The sequence below is a fragment of the Montipora capricornis genome, chromosome 10, assembly GCF_036669925.1.
Source record: "Montipora capricornis isolate CH-2021 chromosome 10, ASM3666992v2, whole genome shotgun sequence".
NCBI lineage: Eukaryota > Metazoa > Cnidaria > Anthozoa > Scleractinia > Acroporidae > Montipora > Montipora capricornis.
In genome coordinates, this window is record NC_090892.1 from 65,971,147 (window position 1) to 65,993,646 (window position 22,500).

The following is a 22,500-nucleotide window of genomic DNA, read 5'->3' on the forward strand; positions in this document are numbered from 1 at the left end:
ATCAGTCAATGTCATCTAAACAGTCCTTCTCAGAACTACACTTACCCCAACGATCGTGCTTCAGATATGACATGACTCCTATTTTATGAGGAGTACATTAATATATACTTTATTCAAATACTGTATTTGAAAGGTTAGCCCTATGAAGGGTCCTCTTACTAAATCTAAATCTAAAAAGTGTTTACCTAAACAATATTTACGTAGGATCTATAAAATTGCATTTTAAAAAACTGAATCAATACACATTAATCCACGTTTTCAAATCTTGTTTGAATCTGTCACGTCCGGCTAATAGGTTGTTCGGCAAATTATTCCAGTCTTTAACAATTCTTTCAAAGAAAGAGTACTGAAAAGCGTCATTTTTTGCCAATTTTGTTTGGATATTGAATGGATGATTAGCCCGTAGTGTTTTTACTTTTAAAGTACCCGAAAAAATCACAAAAGTCCTGGCCATTTTAGTCCAAATTTTATAGCATTCAGCTGTCTACTAAAAAAAGGTGCTCCCTTCGGTGTTCGAGTGTGTTTCAGGATAGCAGTTTACATCGATCGTCGAAAGCCATTTCACGTGGCTTCTCACCGAGAGCAAGCAATCCTTGATGCTAGGCTTCGTTGCACTTTTTCTATCCCTAATTTGTCTTTAACTAAGTATGGAGACCATACAGAATGTGCGTATTCTAATATAAGTCTTAACAGTGACTTATAAAGCAAGGAGAAGATATCCTTGTTCTCCTAAGTGTACGCTAAGTAGGCCGAAGACTTTCTTCGTTTTGTTTACTGTTATCGGCCACACGATCCGACCAGGATGACTCTCGACACATTAACGCCAGGGTCTTTTTATGACGGTTGAAAGACTAACTCTGTGCTTGACAAATTGTAAAAGTGTGTACTTTTGTCCAATTTTTCAGAGAATTCAGGTCCGACTGTGGCGCTAGTGTGTCATTGACATGATTCAATTGACAAGAGAGATCGTAATATCATCAACAAACAGTTTAGCGATACACGTAACTGTACAACATTTGTATAATTACTCTCAGTTGCTTCGGCTGCTGAGGCAAGGATACTAAAGCTTCGGATAACTTACTGAGTTCTTGCATGTTGGCTTGTGACCGTAGATTTAAAGTACCTTCAGTGTACCTTTGCCAGTAACTGAATTTCGCTGCAAACGAGAGGCTTCGTAACGGGTTTGTAACAGGGTATATTCCATCTATGAGAAATTAAGACTGTTGATTTGCATTTTGCGACACATATCGTCGATAATGCTAGATGTTTCTTGTTTTAGGCACAACAGCTCCAACGTGGCGAATATCAACATGTAAATTACGCATACTTCCAGACCTTTTTTCATCAAATGCTGAATATTTCCCAAGTGTTGGCTTTATATTATGTTACGGATGACATGGACTGTGCCTTCAAATGTCTCGAGAAGATGTCATGTTTCTCCTTCAATTTTGCCACCTTAGCGGCAGACAGTAAATCTGGTCGACATTTGTGTGAACTCCTGGCGTCAGATAAGTACAATCACGCAAACAGTTTTGTACCAAGCAGAGACTATCATCATTTCGCTATTTGGGTGGGTTTCTCAATTGATAGGTTTAAATAGAAAAATGGCTCTAAATGACTCAACGTTGTTGACCGGTCACTTTAAAAAATGTCCTTTGTTGACTGTATCCTCTTTAGATAAAAAATAATAACTATATTACCATTCTCAGAATCTCCCAATAAGGCTGAGTTATAGAAAAAACGATTACGTTTTTGCAAACGTTGGCCGTGTAGCACTTATATTTGAACAGACTTAACTGATTAGAGTGTAATGTGAAGTGCTACGTTTCTACCCCATATGAACCATTGGAGCGTTAGCCCTACTGATGGAAATGGGCCCACACAAGGACAGAGAAATTCCCACCCTGGTCAGAGATTTTCTCTGACGTCAGCTTTAGACATACATGCAGCTTGAAATAATTCCTCTTATCATCCGAACTAAGTTCGAGGTCTGTTTTTTGTCGTAGGTTTCTGGTCCAAGCAAGAATCGAAGCGCGCGGATCATAAGCTAACGGGAAAAAAGCGAGGATCCATAACTTACATTATCGTATGGCCAGTTGGGCCCCGCGTGCGCTTTCATTGTAAGACTATTGGGAAAATCGCCGTATGAGGGCCGTACGCGTTTGCACGAGCAGGGCCGAAAAAAGCCGTAAGGCCCTGCTAGGAACATGTACTGCTCCGTGCAAAGCGATTTTAGAGGATTTTGTCGCTTTTACAGATCCAAGTTATTTACAGCCAGAAAAGCAAATGCAAACAACATATTAGATAAACTGTCTGTGTAAATTTTTCTTAATTATTTTGCCCAAACGTCAAATTCTGAGTTCTCATGAATAGTTTAAAGAGCATATGATAAATGCTTATTGACTGAGTTTAGGTCGGGCCGGACAGGGAAATATTTGGCCCTCGGTCTTGGCGCGTCCAGCCCTGCCACTCAGTCAATAAGTACATTGTACGGACTTCTGAGGTAATAAAGCGCACAAGTAAGGAAGCCAGTTGAAGTCAAGCAGAACCGTTTTACTGCAACAAATGATTGGCACGCGTAAGAATTTGAAAAATAAATAAAACAAACGTTATTGGCTTTTTGAAATAGTTGATTCAATATTCAAACAGTTTCCCAAGTTTATTCAGTTCCCATAAACAACATGACAAATTTGCTAGAAAATGTTGCATCAAGACTTCGTACTGTACACTCCGACCCGCTAAATTAGCCAATCATAGCGCGCATACTATCTGAAAGATGAAATAAATTGCACATTTAGATTGAATACATTTTTAGCGTTATCTCACTATTTATCAGTATATTTAACTGTGTTGCCGCCTTGACTTTCTTCTTAGTTGAGTTCTTAGCCGGGCCACAAAACTAGTCGGTTTTCATTCCACAGACAGTTTGCTGGACTTAAGTTAAAAATATTCGTTCGAGATCCCACAAAATAACAATGTTTCGTAAGATTAATTGACATTAACGTTTCTCAACAATCGTTTTCGCTTTTAGAGCCCATGTGAAAGCCTTCCTTGTCAAAATGGAGGAACATGTCGTCCGCTGTGTGACACAAATTCATACGTGTGCCAATGTGCTGAGGGAAACAATGGAACATTCTGTGAGAATGGTAATAGTGTTTAATTTGTTGAACAAAGTTGAGGACGAAAGAATAAATGAAGTGAGATAGGGTGCATGAAAATAAAACTCATTTTAAAAAAAGCGTTTACAAATTTGACAAGAGCACCCAAAACATCCTTACGGGGGGGGACTCGCCAAGGGCACCCAACGAACAAATTAAGAAAAAAGTCTTTGAGAGACATTTCTAGGCTCCTTGTAATGTATAAAGACTGTCTAAAGAGATTTTTTTATAACCTAGAAGAATTTGATCTGTTCGGATATCTTAGCTGAAAATTGAATTGTCCGAGAATTTTAGGGACGATATCTTCATTTCAGAAATTGCTAGATAAACGTTACCTTCTAAGAACTTCCAACCGAACCATTTGCTCATCCGAAACTTCCAGGTGACCTTTATTGCAAAAATATCCCTTCAGAAAAAGTAAGGGCCTACTTTTTCCTGGTTACCAGGGGCGGATCCAGGATTTTTCTTAGGAGGGAGGGGAGGGGGGCGGGGGGTGACTTTTTTTTTTTTTGCAGAATACTAGTTCTATACTAGCCTCAGGTCATCTCAGGGCGGGGGGGGGGGGGATGCATACCCCCTGCACCCGCCCTCTAGATCCGCCCCTCTGGTTACGAATCTCTTTGGAGATGTTTTAGTAAAGAAATATTTATTTGTTTGTCAACGTAGAACCGAAATTCTTATAACAGTTTGACTCTCCCGAACACATATTTCCCCTGACTCAAGATAATCGTTGTGTGCCGCTGACTAGGACTACATTAAGGCAAATGTGCTTAATGCATTTCTTCCGTAAACGACTTAGTTGTGTGTCACCTGATTCTCAAACAAGTCACTTATACATATAGCTATGAGCATGGCCTTGCGATTGTTTCTCATACTGAAAAATCGAGGACCTTCTCGGGCTGCAGTCATCAATAAGTTGAGTAGAAATCCCGTATCAACCTTTTTCTGTGTGCCAACGTGCTTATGTGTGTGCGTAAACATTAAACATGAATCTGAATCGCTATTTTTACAACTTAATCCTCCTCTGTTCCTTTCCGTAGGATGGCAGAAGGTAAATGTAGACCCAGTGTGTTTTGGGGCGAAGGATGATTCATTCGGAACCTTCGAGATCCACAAGCCAGGAGACATTTATCGCTTGAAGCTGGTCCATCGCTCAGGATATGTGAATTGCCTTTTCGACAAAGCCTCTAACTCTAAGTGGGGCTGCGGTGGTGTAGACCTGAGCAAAAAATTAAATGTTCATATTACTGACGAAAACGACACCCGTGTTTTTCCAGCAAACGTAAGCAATTCACTGGTACTGCATCAAACGTTTTGCTACACACTCCTTGGTTTCGATGAAAACTCTGCCGAGATTGTGTTTGATTCCACTCCTACTCCTTTGTCTGTCGTTGCTGGGCAGAAGTTCAGGATCTGGTATGGTGAAGACCTGGCAAATAAAGGCGAGGATAACAACATGGGTAGATCCTGCACTGATGTGTACGCTTTTCGCCAGTGATGAAGTGAATGGAATCGGCGTCAGTTAAAGCGATGTGAAGGAAATTCAATTGAGCAAAATTAGGCGAAAGTAAATAAAGAAAAATGTAATGTAAGAATGGGTCCTTGGAGATTCTTGTTCCGTACCATATAACCTTTGTAGTCCCAGCCACCCACGTTGCTTTCAAGATAGCAGTCTTCAATAATAATATCAAAGGAAAAAAGTGTGAAAAAAAACTCGATGACTTGTGCAGGCACAAAAAACAAAAATTACGTGTTGTATTTCACAACATGTGTATAATTTAGCGGTTGTGTTTTTTCCTTTATAGGGTATCAATGGGAGTAGCTTTTACGGCTCACGGTTAAATAAACTGCCTTTTCATGGCTAACGGTTATATAATTATATAACTCTTTTCCGTCACGGTTAACTTATGTGGGAAACAAAAAAATGCATCTCTTGTGTTAGTTACTAGTAGGGTCTCAGTAGACATATTGAATAGTTTAAGTCATTGGTTATCACAATGCGACTCACGATTTTGTGTTGTTCACGCGTCAAACCTTGCCCAGGCCTTGACTTGTCTTCGAGACCTTTTCATTGCGCGCTTAGAGATAAAAAAGTCTTGTGCTTCCTCAACTCCAACGTTTTCATCTGAGTCACTTTTGTATTCCTCCACCTGGTTATTAGTAGCACCAGAAGGAGTCGGCGTGAGAATAAAAAGGGGAATGTCACTGTCTGATACGAATGTTATAGACACCTTTCAGTATGACCTCCGCTTGGGTCTCCTTCGTCTCGGGAAAGACAGGTAGCGCTGTGTTGACCTGGTCAGTTGCCAAGAACACTTTTGCAGTGGACACTGCTCGTTTTGCTTACACTGGTGATAAAACTCCTGTCTTATCCTTTGTCTTACTACTTACGGTCCTTTGCCTCACTGGGGGGTATAGCTGTCTAGCCAATCCCGCAATGCATCTTCGTCATTTTTTGGGAGCGTTTCAAAAGGTAGTGGAGCCATAAAGTTTAAATCAACGAGCAACAGACCCGCTTGTGGTACGGGGTAATACGACGATGGATGGGTACAGTATTTTGCGGCCCATTTACTAATTCGTTTGAAAGACTCTTGGGCGTATTGTGGACCGCTAAAAGTCTCGTGCTTAAAATGGGACACGGCATGTAGATCCTCGACTTACGTTGTTTTCAATGTGTGGAAGAATTTCAAATATATTTTTAATAACTTACCGTTCAACTTGCTTTCACAATCAGACCCAATCAGGAAATGTAATTCCAGATCCAGCTACTGTTGATGAGTGGTAATCGCGTAGTTTTCAACCTTCTGGTCGACGTTTGCAAGGCGATACAATTTTACGTTAAAGGAACCTATACCGAACTGTTTTGCCGAACTTTTCTTTCCGCCCCAGAAAGTCGATGATTTACTTGATAAACTCACTAATAGTAGGTTGATCGCATGAATTCTTGACGAGAACTTTATACCGCTCTATGCCCTTTTCTTCTCCCGTGCGATACAAACTCGCAATTCCTTTTATAATACTCACATTTCAATGGCATGTGAGCGACATAAAACTGCTAAAAACTTGTAACGAGCAAAGCTAATCGATTCCAGACAGTTCTGATCAGCCTTGTTCCCAAGTTTTCTCTTCTTTCTTTCCCTTGGAGCGAGAGAGTCTGGGATAGAGAAGAGTAATAAGAGAGACCCTGGGAACGAAGAGCAAGGGAGTTAAATGTCTCTTAAGACTCGAAATATTTCAAAATACTAACTAAAGTGTCCCACTTTTTATAACTTAAAAAAATTACCCTTAATGCTCTTAATTTTTATCACGGCTAACGGTTTTTTTTTTTTTTAGTCATTTTCATGCTTAACGGGGGTTAACTCCATAGAGACCTTTGTCAGCTTTTTTCTTCCGTTCCTTTGGAGGGAGAGAGTCTGGGAAAGAGAAGAGTAATAAGAGAGGCCCTTGGAACGAAGAGAAAGGGAGTTAAATGTCTCTTAAGACTCTTAATATTTCAAAATACTACCTACCCACTTTTCATAATTTAAAAATTTCACCCTTAATGCTCTTAATTTTTATCACGGCTAACGGTTACTTTTTGGTCCTTTTCATGCTTAACGGTTAACATTCTTCGACGCTTCACGGCTCACGGTTAACCCTCCTTTTGTTTGATAGCTACAATAGGTGATACACAAAATATATCATAAAATTGTATTCGTAACGGTTTCGCAGGCTATCGCAGCACAGAATTCCGTGTTCATAAGTTACGGTACAAAAATAAGAATAACAAGAATAATAATATTGTTGATGATGATAGCAAATGTTACATAATCAAAGCCTGCGTCATGCTCTTGCGCATGCGTAGTTGGTTTCCAAAAAAATAGCACACGTTTGACTGATTTGTTGTTTTGCTTAGATCTTGGACACGAATAAAGAATATCAGGGTTTTCGATAGCTTTTCAAAGCACCGGATTTGATAATGAAAGTGCAGGACAGGACTCTTCATGTCATCGTTGCAATATAACACCGATTACACGCGCCCCGGGAGCGAATCCTCAGAAATGCTGATTACATTCTTGAGATTGGAGAAAAAAAAAGAAACTAAACCTATCAGGTGAATGAAATGCCAACTGATCGATTATTCCGTTTAGTCAGGAGCCCATGGTTTAGTAAGCAAAATAAAGCAATGTGACTTGTTAGTTTGAAAGATTTATTGCGCGTGATTGTCTTGTGTCTCTTCAGCCCATGGGTTCCTGAGATACCCAAGTCCAAAAGGAAAGAAAAAGCCAACTTATATATTATGTCAAAGTACCGGACGTAAAATGGTAGACAACCGGACGAAACGTCCAGCCTCTGGCCTCAAACGAAAGCCCTGGATATTAATATTAGAACAAAATGCATACTTTTACAGTAATGAAGCTGTAAAAGTCTTGCTTAACAATCCTTTTACCTTCGGTCGAAGACAGTGTGTTATTAACTTGAAGGTTGGCCTAAATAATTAGTTGAGATTATAATATAACGTGTTAAAAAACGTTGTATCTGACTAATCTGATTTTAAAAAAATTGGTTATATATAGATAAACTTAATTTTCGGTTGCAACTGCAGCCTTCTTCAGAATAAAATATGAAGTTTTGAATGCGAGTTTGTCATTTGAATAAAATCATATTTTACTCTGAAGAAGGCTGCAGTTGCAACCGAAAATCCAGTTTAAGACTATTTGTTTCTATAACCATTTTTTTAATTAGATCAGATACAACGTTTTTTAACACATTATATTATCATGATGACTGATCGCCTTTCAAACAAGTTGAGATCATTTGAGTGTAAATGTAAATGCATATAAGGGTGGGCTCTGCTAATGTGAGTCCTATTCCGGTAGTTAGAAACCTCGGATCATGGTTCACTGAATTCACAGTTCACTATGTCTAGCCATACCAGTAAGCTTGTTCTGTTGCATTTTACTACTTGTGTAATATTCAACCCATACGCAAGTATTTATCTCAAGAAACTACGGGGACGTTAGTCCATGCTTTCACAAGTTAAACGTCCCGCATCGATTATTGCAATAGCCTATTGTATGGGCTGCCAAACAACCAGCTTACGAAAATGCAGAAAGTTCTGAATGCCTCTGCTAGGCTGGTATGTAATGAAACTAGTTTTTGTCATATTACACCAATAATGCGCGATTTGCATTGGTTGCCTATCAGGGCATGCATCAACTTCAAGGTACTTCTCCTCACGTTTAAGGCGTTACACGGCCTCGCGCCTCAGTATCTGCAATCCTTAATAAGTGTCAAGACATCATGCTATTATCTCAGGGGTTCCTAATACTTTACTCCTAGCTATGTCATCAGTGAACTCTAAGGCCACGCTAGGAGATCGGGCATTTTTCGTCGCAGCGCCGTCATTGTGGAACTTTCTGCTCAGTGAGCTTCGCTCAATCACATGTGTAAATAGTTTTAAAGCTCATCTTAAGACCTTTCTTTTAAGGCATGCACATACTTAACAGAGATTTTAATAATACTTTCGCTAATTATTTATCAATTAGTTTTTACCATATTGTATAGTTTTTAAATTTATTTGTCCTTGCCATATTTTTATTTCTTTTTTTTGTTTTCGATGCGATACGCCTGGCAAAATAACATATAGCAAATAAAATCCTTTGTTAATGGTTCTAGCCTTAAGCTGTTTCTCCGTTATCATGGAAATTCTCATTTGACCTCTGCGAAGCATTGCAATAGTAGTGATATTTACCTGGCCGCAAAGCGGCTAGATAAATATCCACTCATCTTATCATACCACTTTGAATACGCATCTCCGCTCCTCTTGGGCCTAAGCAAAGGTCTTTCCACGAAACTGGAATTATCAAATGCATTGGCTCTTAGAACTCTTTTCAATTACTTTAAATCAATTCCTTACGACAAGCAAATCAAAGCCGAGCATATGCGCATTGAATGAGGTCCTCTCCTCCTCGAGCGAAAGTCAGGAATCTTACGAAAAGTAATTATTAGTGTTCTATGAAATTTGTGCATGCGCACCCCAAATACAGGATAAAAATCGGAGCCGGTAGCGGTACCTCTGGACACGTTATCAGAACGTTGTACCATGACAATGCACCCAGAGCTGATTTCAACCTCCGATCGCTTATACCGGAGATAACTTTTAGAGAGGGAGGGAAAGAAATGTCGGTCCCTAAGCCATATGTGAGAGATCCCTGTCTTACTGGCGTGGCTCGGTCCCTTCTGATCAATTGTGAGGTCGTTTAATTATAAGCCATATATATTTGACATTATCAGTCATTTGTCTTCCGTATATTGCATGGTACGTAGAGATGCGTACTTGCACGAAAAACACGACATATAAGCATGGGTGTTTGGTTCTTTTTAAATTCTTAAACACCTTTTTTTCATCCTCATATTTATTTATTTATCATACAAAAATTTGGTTTATCAACGGAGTTGATAATGTAATAAATTGGCCACCGTATAGAGATTCTAAAAGATTTAAGATTTCGAATCTCTGTACGGTGGTCATTTTACATTATCAACTCCGTTCATAAACCAAAATATTTGTATGCTACTTCCCCACCGACGCAGTACCACAGTTTCTTTAGAAACAATCCCCTTCATTAAAAATGTTTGGTGTGTAGCCAGGCATGTTAAAAATATAATAAAAAGGTTGACACTGGCTAAAATATTGTGTTGGACGTTTCGGCAACTGCTGTTGCCTTCCTCAGCAGGGATGAAAAATGCAAAAATCTAACGGCGTCCCGATGGTACACGATGCGTATAAATATAAAATCGCACTTCAAAAGAATATTTTAAAAAATGAAATAGACAATAAAAACGAAGGTCTCCAGAGCGTTTTAAAATATTTTTTTTTTACAAATTCTTTATGTTATTGTAAACGTTTGGAAGTGCTATATTCTCGTTTATAGCGTTCGTATCTCGTAAGGAATGCCAAGCCTCCAGAATAAGTCTTTGTCGCCATGCCGACGATCTGTCAACAATTTCGACGTTCATCAAGTCCATTTGGTGATTGTAGCGCATGTGGTGTTTGGCCAACAAAGAGTTTTCATCTAATTATGAGCGCCATTGGGTCTCCCACATACGAATTGTCCAAATACCTCGCCAATATCTTGTCACCACTTCAAAACAATAAGTACACAGTTAAGAACAGCGCATCTTTCGTTGAAAAGATCCGCACTATGTCAGTGGATCCCGACGAAATCCTAGTATCCTTTGACGTCGTGTCACTGTTCACTTGCATTCCTACCCATCTAGCCATGGAAGTTGTTAAAGAAAGACTAGACTTTGATAAATCACTACCTGAAAGAACAAATTTATCCATCCAGAATATCATTGCCCTTTTACAGTTCGTCCTCGACAATAACTTCTTCGTGTTCCAAGGTGACCATTTCAAACAAATTTTCGGTTGTCCGATGGGATCTCCAGTCAGCGCCATCTTAGCCAATCTCGTCATGGAATATGTAGAAGAAAAGGCCCTGTTATCGGCTCCAAACTCTCCCAAATGGTGGATCAGATACGTAGATGACAGCCATGTATGCATAAAAAGGGAACACGCGGATGAATTCCACGCACACCTCAATTCTATCAACACTAACATCAAATTTACCATCGAGATAGAATCAGAAGGTTCTATTGCCTTTCTTGACACAAAAACAACCAGACAAGACGATGGCTCGATCACCGTGTCTGTATACAGAAAAGCTACCCACACCGACCGCTACCTTGACTTCAAATCTCATCACCACCCCCAACATAAATACTCGGTCATACGCACCCTCATGGATCGCGCAAAGAATATCCCGTCCACCGAAGAGGAAGCTGTACAAGAAACTAAGAGAGTAGCAAAAGCCCTTACCGCTAATAACTACCCTGTCAATTTCATCTACAATGGTCGCCAACGAAACAGACAACAAGAAGTAAATGATTCCGACCAGCGCGGTATGGTTGTTTTGCCCTATGCCAAAGGATTCTCCGAGAAAATCGCGAGGGTTCTTCGAGGTTTCAACATTAAGGTCGCTCATAAACCTATTCGGACAATCTCAAATATACTTAAAAAACCAAAGGACAAAATCGAGAGGGAGGCCTCTAGAGGAATCGTATATAAGATCAAATGCAAAGATTGTGATTGTGTTTACATCGGTCAGACATCGCGCGCGCTAAAAACACGAGTCAAAGAGCACTCAAAGGCCATAGCAACATTAGATGAAAACTCTTTGTTGGCCAAACACCACATGCGCTACAATCACCAAATGGACTTGATGAACGTCGAAATTGTTGACAGATCGTCGGCATGGCGACAAAGACTTATTCTGGAGGCTTGGCATTCCTTACGAGATACGAACGCTATAAACGAGCATATAGCACTTCCAAACGTTTACAATAACATAAAGAATTTGTAAAAATATTTTAGAGTGCTCTGGAGACCTTCGTTTTTATTGTCTATTTCATTTTTTTAAATATTCTTTTGAAGTGCGATTTTATATTTATACGCATCGTGTACCATCGGGACGCCGTTAGATTTTTGCATTTTTCATCCCTGCTGAGGAAGGCAACAGCAGTTGCCGAAACGTCCAACACAATATTTTAGCCAGTGTCAACCTTTTTATTATATTTTTACCCCCTTCATTTATTTATCATAGGTTATTAAGGGTGGTTGTCGTTCCGAAAACAAGTTTTAGTATACTGAGTTAGCTTCAATCAAACCCATTTTATAAGAGCGAGTCCACGAGAGCAGGCAGGGCTGCTACATGCCATCTCACTAATTTTCACGAAACTTTTCCAGTTTAAAGGTTTCATTCGCTTTCGAGTTTTCGCGCCAAGTTGATGACATCAGATTACTGTTCCATGTACGCGACGCCAGCACACGTCAGACACACTTCCCCACTAGCTGTCAAGCCAAACCATCTCATACTCTTTTGAACTATCCACTACAGCTTCGAACTTTTGATGGCATGCATTTCAATCAGTATCTATCGATAAATTGCGTTAAAGGGCTTCCTCGAATAATTCAGCAGCTTTGATGCCTTAAGACCAGCGGTCACGAAAAACCGAGCAAAATCTGAATTTTGTGTCAGAATTTGAAAAATGGATTTCCTTCATCTTTGGTGTATGACTAACCTTTAAGTAAGTAAACAATGGGGTGCTGTTAATCCTTGCCTAAAACGCTCTTATTCGGGGAAAATTAAGAAAAGCGATAAGAGGTCTGCATGTCGCGAATTTCGCCGAATACAAGACCCAAAATCCACAACTTTTAAAAGAATCTCCGTTTGTTTAAGGTGATGCATGAAAATATATGGATGCTTGGTATCGAAAGAAAACCTCTTTCTGACCCGAAAAACGAGAGTTTTATGGCTCATAAGGTATTTGGCAATTTTATACACTTCTAAGAAAACTAGCATATTTGGCGAGTATTTTATATGGCATTTTAGTACCAAAAGTCAAAGGCACTTTTAGGCATGTGGTATAACTTGATATTTCTTGAAACCTCGGCTTTCGATAATCCGAGCCTTTAGCTAAATTATGTCTGAAAACCAGCCCGGGTTCTTGTTTTGACTTTCCTCCAGATGCTGTTAAAGTTGACCATTTTTCATTTCGAAGTGACAAAAGGAATGGTGGTAAACAACCTACTGTGAAACGTCAACGGCTACAAAAGCTTCGACAATGCCACCGTCATCCTCTTTTTAGGCTTTGCCGCTCTGGCGCCATTATCCTTTCCTTTCTATGAGCTCAGACTGAAGAGGAAAGATCGAAACCCATTCTTGCCTTCAACCATGTTTCGTGACATCGAATATGCAAATTAGTTAGGCCGAAAGGTCAAATTTCACTTCAGGTTGCGTGACACAAGTGGGCGTGAAGTGATTGAGTTTTATTCACATGGTCGCTTATCCCCCGGGCGCTTATCCTCTTAGTTTTTTTTTCTTTTTCATGCCCTTGGCAGTGATATACGTGCCTTACACAACTGAGGATGTAATGTCAACCCCAGTCAGTTTTGGTAGTATGAGGACTGAGCAATGCACCGATGTCTTTAACGTTCAGGAGTGCGAAAAACGTAATTAACCCAAAGAAAAGAGCCAGAAGCCGTTTTTGTAACACATTTATTAAGGATCTTCCTTGACTTGGCTAAACTCGTTAAAGCTTGATGGCCCGAAACCGAAACAATCCTAGAGTTTCCACGCTCCATGCGGTGAGCTTTTTGCAATTGTGACATATATTATCACACCAATATTCTACGACCTATCACTGGTATCCGGACTACTCTAGCTATTCCTTACTTGTCGGTTCACTGGCTTAAATGACATAGCTCCTTTTTGGCAGGGTTGTTCTTTAATCTTGCTGAAAACTGGAACGCGGCATTATCTCGGTATCCTCAACAATATGAAGCCCGAAACCAATGTCATGTGACCTACAATCGATTACTAACTTCTTACTAACCGAGCGCGAGGGCCGCACTGGGGAATATTGGCCCGAGGTCGTGGCAGCGCGAGGTCCGTACAAAAACGACCGAGGGCCAATATTCCCCAGTACGGCTCGAGCTAGCTCGGTTATTAAGTAGTTGATTATATGGTTTTTAATTACCTTTTGCTTGTTTTTGAAAGCCCGTAATCAGCCCGTGGGCATTACGGGAGAATAATGCCCAACAATTCAGTCACAATTAGCCAATCAGAGCGCGCGTTATATCCGCTACAAACACAAGCCATATAATAACAACTAATAAAATCGTCTCTACGAAAGGTGGAGTAATTATTAACAAAACTTCCCTCGGGTATCAATCTCTTACATACTTGGTACTCTTTATTGAAGTGGCCTTGTTAGCAGGTCGTTCATTATTGATGATTGCGTAATTAAGGGAAACAGGTCTCCTGACTGAAAAATATGAATAGCGTCTTATTTAACTTTCAAATATAACTGTTCAAGGGAGAATATCATTGAGGTTGCTGTGTTCCACAAATATGGTGAAAAACCTTCCCGCATTTTAGAAAACGAATTTTGTGACGTCACTGAGTGATGTCACGTTTTAGTAACAAGCATTGCCATCTAATTTGCCTTGTCACTTAAAAAAAATCTTAATCAATCTCTTCAACTATATGATGTCAACGTTACTTAACAAACAGAATTTCAACATTCTTGGCAGGGGTCCTACAGGGCCTTATTTTCTTAAGCTCTAAGCGTCAGACAGTCTAGTTTTACCAGGAGCCCATGAGTAGGAGCTTGCCTCTCTCATACACGCCCTTATTAGTCAACCTTTGCGCGTATCTTTCTATTTTTAGAACGCCACGAGTTCCTCGGCTCTACACACACTGCTTTATAAGGCCAATCAAAATGAAGTCATTGTTTAACGAAGAAAAAAATAGCAGTAGCCAAGTATTTAAATCGTGCAAATTGATGTAAATTTATGTAAATGCGAGTCTCCTGCTCAAGGGTTAGTTGTAAAAATAGAAAGATACGCGCAAAGGTTGACTCAAAGATCTACTGCATATGGAGGCTCCTACTAATGGGCTCCTGGTTCTACTGAATTCTCTAACAAAGATGTGGACATGTTTAGTGATTTTCCCCACAGGTGACAATGAGCATTACCTTCAGCAGCAAAGGATGACACACGCAAGTATCAGTCAACTTATTAATCCTGACACGAGCAGCTGCTACAGAAAGCAGACAATTTCTCGATGAAAGGCCTTTTCAGCCTGACTTTTATGTCACCAACATCAAGTCCAAAGTGCTCGCACATTCTCTTGAGCATTGTTATGTTGAATTTTTTGAGCTTGTCATGCTTGGCACGGTCGCAGATGTTATGACAGTCAGACACCATAGGATGCTGCAATGCAACTTCCCTCCGCTCTTCGTTACTGAGGACTTCAAGAGCACTCTCAATGACTGCAGCCTCGTTAACATCATCGTCGTTGTCGTCTGTGACATCAGATAAGCTCTTCTTTGCTGCTAGGCGACTGAAAAAGCTAGTTATTTGTTGGCTGCTTAGGAACTCATCCCTACTGAATAAACGTTCTCCATCAGTATCTCTGGCGTTCATCATATCCCTTGCAACAACAACTGCATCAGCCTTGCATCCTGTTGTCTCGCCAATGTTGAACTTTGCCGTCAGGTATTCTTTTTGTCTGGCATTGAAACGAGTCCTTCGCGTCTGCGAAGACCTCAATGCCCAGCCCATTGGTAAAGCTGGTTGCACTGGAATTTCGCATAACACGTCTTGGGTACACTGCACAGTTGGAACGCCAACGTTCTGCACCTCCAGTCTCTCGGCATAGCCAAAAATTGCTCGGTCTAAAAGTGGTTCCCGTTCAAGTACAAACGTGTGTTCTCCGGAGTCCAAGTGCTGTTGCAGATACACGTAACGTTGGTATTGTTTTACGCATCCCTGTTCTGGACACGAAAACAGGCGGACATCTGGTTGTTCTCTTTTCAGTTCTTCGGTATCCGACCTTTTACTGTTGTCTTCACCTTCAGCCTTTTCTTCGAAAACATTTTCTACTCGTTTCGATTTTACAGACAAGAAATCCCCCGTTACATCGTCACTGTTCACTTCAGTTAAGCATGGAACAGTTCTGCACTGTTTGGCACCGTTAGTTTCTTCCACGGAATCAGTTTTCCCGAGCCAATTTTGTAAGCTTTCCAAACGCGCAATCCCTCTTGATCGTACTCTTCATTTGAAATCGAACTTACTCCTTCAAGCTTAATGTGCGGAAAGCTTGCAGATATGGGAGGTCCACATGATGTGACCCTCGCGGATGGTATTCCTCCAAGTAACAGAATAGCCTCCTTCATTTCATCCGCCGTTTCTATGTTGTTACCTGAATTTAGATAAACCTTCATATGAGACTTGATGGCAGCGGATTTTCTGTCGCATGCCCCTTTTCCACCTTGCGGGTCACAAAAATCCATTCGGTTAACGGTCATACCATGAACGTACCCACCATCGGCGCAAGGGCAATTATGTTACCGCAATGGTAACATCCAGCATTGTCTTGCCAGTAATAGACAGACTGTAGCTGGGGCATAACCACCCTCAGATTTTTGAGGGTGTCAGACATTACAGACAGAACAGCACAACTATCTTGACTGCAGGATTTGAAAACATGACACAAGGTTAGCATCTCGCAATTTCCGTCACTCCCCTTCCGCATGCCCACAGTTACATGCCATGGGATACCACGCTTCCCAAACCAGTCTGTTTGGCTTTCTCGATACTTCCTTGGTATAAATTTCATGGCTCAGTCTTGAACTAAGAGAACAGATGAGCCGTCAAGGACTTGAAGGATGTCCAATCTTGCTTGATCCCGGTCTACGGATCGCAGTAAATGCGTTTTCCAGGCACTTACTTCTCGTTTTGCCTTCTCAGTCAAAAAGTTCAGTTCATCGTGTACTTCAGGAGCAATTGCTGTCTTCTGTATTGCTTTCTCTATCTCCTCTATGGTCAAATAAAGCCTACTGCGTTGCCCACAGCGGTCGTCGTGATGATGTAGGCAAGTAGATTGATAATCTGAGTCTTTGGGGTCACTGAGAGCGTAAACTCGACAGTGATCTGGGATTCCTGAACTCTCTGATACGTGCACCTATTTAATAAAAATGTAAATATTGGACTTGAAATTCGGAAGTATTGAGGAAGAGTCATCAAGCGCCAAGTGGACCCAAAATATCTTCCAGCCCTGGTCAATAGCATCTTAGTGATACCGTCAAGCAAATGACCGACTTGACTGCCACACACACTATGATCCAAAATCAAGAATTTCTATGTCATGCCCAACCCGAAAATACTGAGTATACGCTTAAATAGATGGAAACTACATAAAAAGGTCCAATGACACTTGAACCTTTGCGGCTTATCTGACACTTGCCCGTCACATAGCTTCATTCACACCGGCTAGCGTCCCCTGATTCAGTAGGAGGAATTGATCTCTATGGAAGTGTTTCTGTTGGGCCCTATGATAATATGATAATCAATATCTTCAAATATTCATTACAGCTATCAAATGCATTTTGTGCATAACCTAGTTGTCGTCTTCCTGCCAACTAACTGACATAGTGCAAAGGTTATTATTCAAAACTTTATGAAGGCAACCTCACCTTGTAGTCCGTCTTAAGGTACCGTTTTGCCTCCTTCAGCGCTTTTTCTTGTCTTTTGGCCTAATTAAGACCCATTCCTTTTTCTCCAAGCCTGCCAAGCGATACCTTGGAGATCTTCAAATGCCTGGGCACCTGACGAGCTAATGTAATCCAGCCCTTGAAGTGATTTTCTGGTCGAGGCCGAACATACACGCAAAATTCATAGCAGGGTACTACGACTCATGGGTGTGAAGTTAGACTCTGCAGAATAGGCTTCATACTGTCTCACAATTCGCTCAGGAATCAAATTCCGAACCACATTAGGAACTTGCACGATCTCGTTATTGGACAACGTTATTGTCTTAGCCCCAAATGGAAGGTCCTGTATAACGTGCGAACTGGTAATAAAATCCAGACGTGGGCCAGTTTTGCTTCAGGAATAACTTCCCTTGGTTGTGGTTGGGTCCGTACAGGTTCTCCACTACCGTGAACTAGAGCATGTTGCCTAGCGACCATAAAACGAAACCTTGTCAGGCCTGGGACCCAATCTCGAATTCTTGCCAAGCTAACTTTATCCGCCATAATGGACAGTATCTGGCTACGAGAATCCCATCTGCTTGCATTTTTATAGCACTTTGCTAATGTATCCATCAAGACTTCATCTACGCCATCAGAACCAGTGTGACCTTGAGACGCTATAATAGCCTTCCAGAGTCGATCAGCATCATTTGGAGCAATTTCATCAAGGACGGCTGAAATGGCTTGCTTAGCTTTGCGTTCGTGTTGCCTTTTCGTCCTTCCACTAGCCTCTTCCCATGGTGTTTTCAGAGTGTACCTTACAGGACTGATGTCTCTACTTTTTAAGAAAGTATTCAGGTGTTCAATGGGCCTGCAGTCACTTTCCAACTCAATGCCACTAGCGCTTGTCTGATCTGCTTCTAGTATTGTTGGCGGTAAATACAAGCTCGATTCAGGTGTTGCTATCTCTGGAAATTGATGACACCTACTATCATGAAAGGGTGTGCTTGTGGCGGGTTGAGGTGTCGACATAGTTTTCTCTTCCTAGAAGGGACAAAATATTATTTAAAATACAAGTATGATTTGTAGCTTCTTGTAGAGCTTTGAAATATGATGAAATCCTCATGTATTGCGGAAATGAAAAACCCAATAATAAATATCTGGCAAGTAGAGCGACTTAATCGACCAATCCACACGCTTCATAAAACAAATGTTCTTCTTATGCATGCTCCTGTTTGTCACTGCTACTTGCCAAAACGGAGTGCCGAAGACAAGTTGTACTTTGTCGGTGCTTCAATGATTGATATCGACATGTAAATTTCAAGCTCTTAAGATGGTACAGAACTTGCAGTAGTTTAGAACTGAAATGGCCCTGACTCGCCCCACAAAATCCACACTAAAACTGAAGTGGGGTAAGCCGTATCCCCTTGCATTAGTCTTCGTCTATGCATCGATCTGACCTCTTGATATTATGTCCCTGACGCCCTTGCTAGCTTCTAGGCTTCCGTATTTTGTTCTGGCGTCCACGTTTCTGTCCATGTTTCTTGAGTGTTTCAACTTTAGCACAGACATTAATGTGATAAACAGATGACCGAGCAATCTTTTACCTAATCCGTTCTCCAACCGTTCCGCTCCGGAAATGAAACACTACCAGGTGTTTCTTTTTTAAATAGCTTAATTCTTGCTGATAAACTCGACGGAGTGATTACAATGTGCGAGCCATGCGCGTCATGGCTGTGAGCCCGGAGGGGGGGGGTGTTACTTTAGGAATTTCTGGGTGTGGATGTGCCGCTGGGACCCTGGAACCCTTAGCCTATACCAGAGCTAGTTCAACTGAATTTTGCTACCCTATACTAGAGTAAACTCCCACCGATTTCCGTCTAAATACCGATACTTGACAGTTAATAATATCCAGAAGTGTTTGATGACAGCCATTTGTCGACACTGTTGAGGCTGAGCTGAGTAAACTTTGCCGACTCGATGTTTTTATATTTTTGAGCGAGAATTTCCTTAGTCTTGATAAATTCTTCAAGCGACTGGTCAGTTTCGTGAAAAATGATACCCTTTTCTAGACCCAAACGCTGTGATTTATATACCCTATACTGGAGTAAACTGCTTGAAAACCATACCCTTCAGAGCGGCACATACCTATATAGCCCATATATGTAAGCAACCCCCCCCCCCCCCCCCGCCCACACGGGGCTACGAGACATGACTACGAGTCATACGAGCCAACATGGCGAGCCATGCGAGTCACACAGTTATTGAAAGCTAACCGTTTTAAAATGGGTGCTTAGACTTAATAACTGTTTATCAGCGCCACTTGAAATGGGTGCTTAGACTAAAATGCGAAATTCGCATCTCTCGCAGATTGTCCAGCCCCAACTCCACGAGACAGATAATTACTTTCGAAGTACGTAACGAATTAAAAAGAAGTTATTCTAAGTTAACTACAGTAAAACCCGCGTATTAGAACCAAGGTTTTATCCTAAAGAGGTTCTTATAAAAGCTGTGTTTACTGGAAAAATAGACTAATAAGGTTTAAGTTAAACAGGTTTTTATCTAAAAGTTTGGTTTATCAACGGAGTTGATAATGTAAATTGACCACCGTACAGAGATTCTAAAAGCTGACGTTTCGGTTTATCAACTCCGTTGATAAACCAAATTTTTGTATACTACTTCCCCACCGACGCAGCACCACAGTTTCTTTAGAAACTACCCCTTCATTCATTTTTATCTAAAAGGTTGTATTTATGGTTGCGTGTGACCTAGCAATTAGATAATTTATATATTATCATATATTATTATATAATAATTTATGGGTGTAGTCAATTATTCGAACTGCGCTTACTTTTTCCTCCCCTGAAGAGTGGTTCTCAGTTTCAGGATTTTCCTCTTCATTTGCTTTTGTTTTTGTGATCCTCTCACTTTGCTTCTTTCATGTTACTTATTAAAACCCTGCAGTTGCGACAAACACCTGTAAAATGAATCGTTCAAAAGTTGGAGTGTTAAGACTCTATGAACCATATTACTCAATCTTTGGCAAGTTACAGCGGTAAACTACAAAGAGATTAATAAAAGCTCGTCAACACATACCTGCCCCTACAGGAATAAATATTCCTGATTTTTTCCATATCAAATGGCATGCCGTTTTCCCAAGCCCCCTTTCTGCTTTTGCCAGTTTTGCTGGCTCATGTTTTGAAAGGGAAGGTGGAACTTGGCATTTATTTGATCCTCGACGCCAGCCGATGCCGAGTGATGAGCGGTGATGCGGACAAATCGTCATTTCCGAAAGGTTTAACTCCGTGTCGGAAAAAATAGCCGCTCTTGACAGAATAAGTTCAATTTCGCTCTCTACGTCAGTCAACGACAGGAACGATTTGTAACCTGCGATGTCCCTATTACAGTTTATAAATGGAATTACTTCCCTTGATTTTTTCCTGTCTTTCGGGTCAAAAGAACAACGACCTCCTACCATGGAGTTGAAAGAACACTTCACTTCCATGATGGCTACAAATTTAAGTTTGCGTTTTCTCAGAAGCCATTTTCATTCAGTTCAATTAAAAATGACAGTAATTAAGTTTATTTCGCGGATTGTTATTCTGATTACGTATGCAATATACTACACTCTGGCTAGCTCTTGCACGGTTTATTTCCTTATTGTTCACTGGATTTTCCCAAACCTGAGAATGTTAAATTTACAGCTGTAGACTACTTTTGCCCGTTGACTGGCATTTTTTTTGTCTGCAAAGGAAACCTTTGTGGTACAGGTATTTTGCGGAGTGTAATTGACACCCGCGTGTTGATATCGGCTCGACTTTGTTAACAGCGACTCAAGTTTGCGCAAAATTTAAACCGTTTTCACGAGAAAAGACATCGTTATATTAGATTGTATTTTTTTTCCGAAGCCAAAACTTACGTGTGGCGGCAAAGCCGATGGCTGAATGACTTTCAGTATGTTCCTCCACGAAAAAAGTCCGCCTTTTGTCACGATATTAACGCAAACATCACGAATGCTTCAAGCTGGCAGCGTTCACTGAAATGTGAGTAATTTCAAAAGTGTATTGTGAAGCACATGACGGATAACCCAACCTGATTCTGATATATTATTCATAATAATATCAATGTACTGCTCAGGCACAATTTTGAGCAAAATTGCACTTATACCACATAGTAAAAACACTCTTTGAATTTTAACACTTATTGCGGGATTTGTCGTGTGCAAACAGGAACCATTTTCCTAAACGTTGTTTTGTTTTCCTAACCAAAACTCCATTAAGCCAATATCTTTGTTGTCAATGGTGAATACTTCCTTTATCAATAGAGTGTATTAAAACACCGGAGTTTTTCGTTTTGTTCGCGGACAGCAAGACAATTTGAATGACAACTTTCAAACCTCTTGCGGGTACTTTCGGGATCCTTGCGGGTAAAATTTGTTTTTCTCAATTCTCTCACAATTAAAGCACCTCTAAGGGAAGGGAGACATACCACTTTTCTTTCCTATCAAACGACTATTTGTAGCCAAAAATTGGGAGGAATTTTTTTTTTTCATTTCTGCCACCAAATGCTCGGTATTTCCTGACCGCTGCTCTTAAGTGTCAAGATATGTTGCAAATATTGTAGGCACAAATGCTTACTGGCTCAAAACGCCAACATTCCTTGTTTTTACATTTTTATCCTCTGGCATGCGTTACCTCTCTTTCATAGTAAGGTATAGGGGTATAATCATCGCCCACCAGCCATTCACCCAAAGTTTGTATTGTTCTATTTTATGACAACAGAGGTCCTTCTTTAAAGTGAAACACCACCATCATGTGTATCAATTTGTCCAGTCATTGTACCAACATAGCTCTCTTGGAGGTTGTGTGGAAAACAAAAAGCGAAGACGCCCCAAGAAAAAATAATTTGGAATGGAAAAGCAGCCAATTTGCGTTGTTTTCTTGTTGTTTAGAATGGCTACGCTTATGGTTAATGGCAAAACACGTTATTTCTGTTGATATCCTGTTGTTTACAGTGCCCGGTGAGTCAATTGAGGTAAATTTTCAAAAAGCTTCTTTGTTTTTTCCCTTCGTTTCCGCAATACCGGCCTGGATGGGAGGAAAACGTAGACCCTTTCGTAATTCACTTCAGTAAACCTTCTTAGAGGCCATGGCCACTGTAAACAATAGGAATGTGCTATTAACAACAACGCAAAAGAAACCAAGGTATAAGAAATCTACCACAATCAATCAATCAAGTTTATTGTCATACGTGAGGCATG

General features: G+C 40.6%; 2 protein-coding genes across 2 annotated transcripts in view; both read left to right on the forward strand.

Annotated features, from left to right (window-relative positions):
• Positions 1–5,366, forward strand: part of LOC138018631 (uncharacterized) — a 13,111-nt gene extending 7,745 nt beyond the window's left edge. The window contains exons 2-4 of the mRNA XM_068865326.1: positions 1,280–1,570; positions 3,032–3,146; positions 4,199–5,366. Coding sequence (XP_068721427.1) covers positions 1,280–1,570; positions 3,032–3,146; positions 4,199–4,656 — 864 coding nt within the window. The 3' untranslated portion in view covers positions 4,657–5,366. The remainder of the gene's footprint in view (positions 1–1,279; positions 1,571–3,031; positions 3,147–4,198) is intronic.
• LOC138018627 (uncharacterized) overlaps positions 1–22,500 on the forward strand; it is a 399,148-nt gene that overhangs the window by 223,124 nt on the left and 153,524 nt on the right. The gene's annotated exons all lie outside the window — the stretch shown is intronic.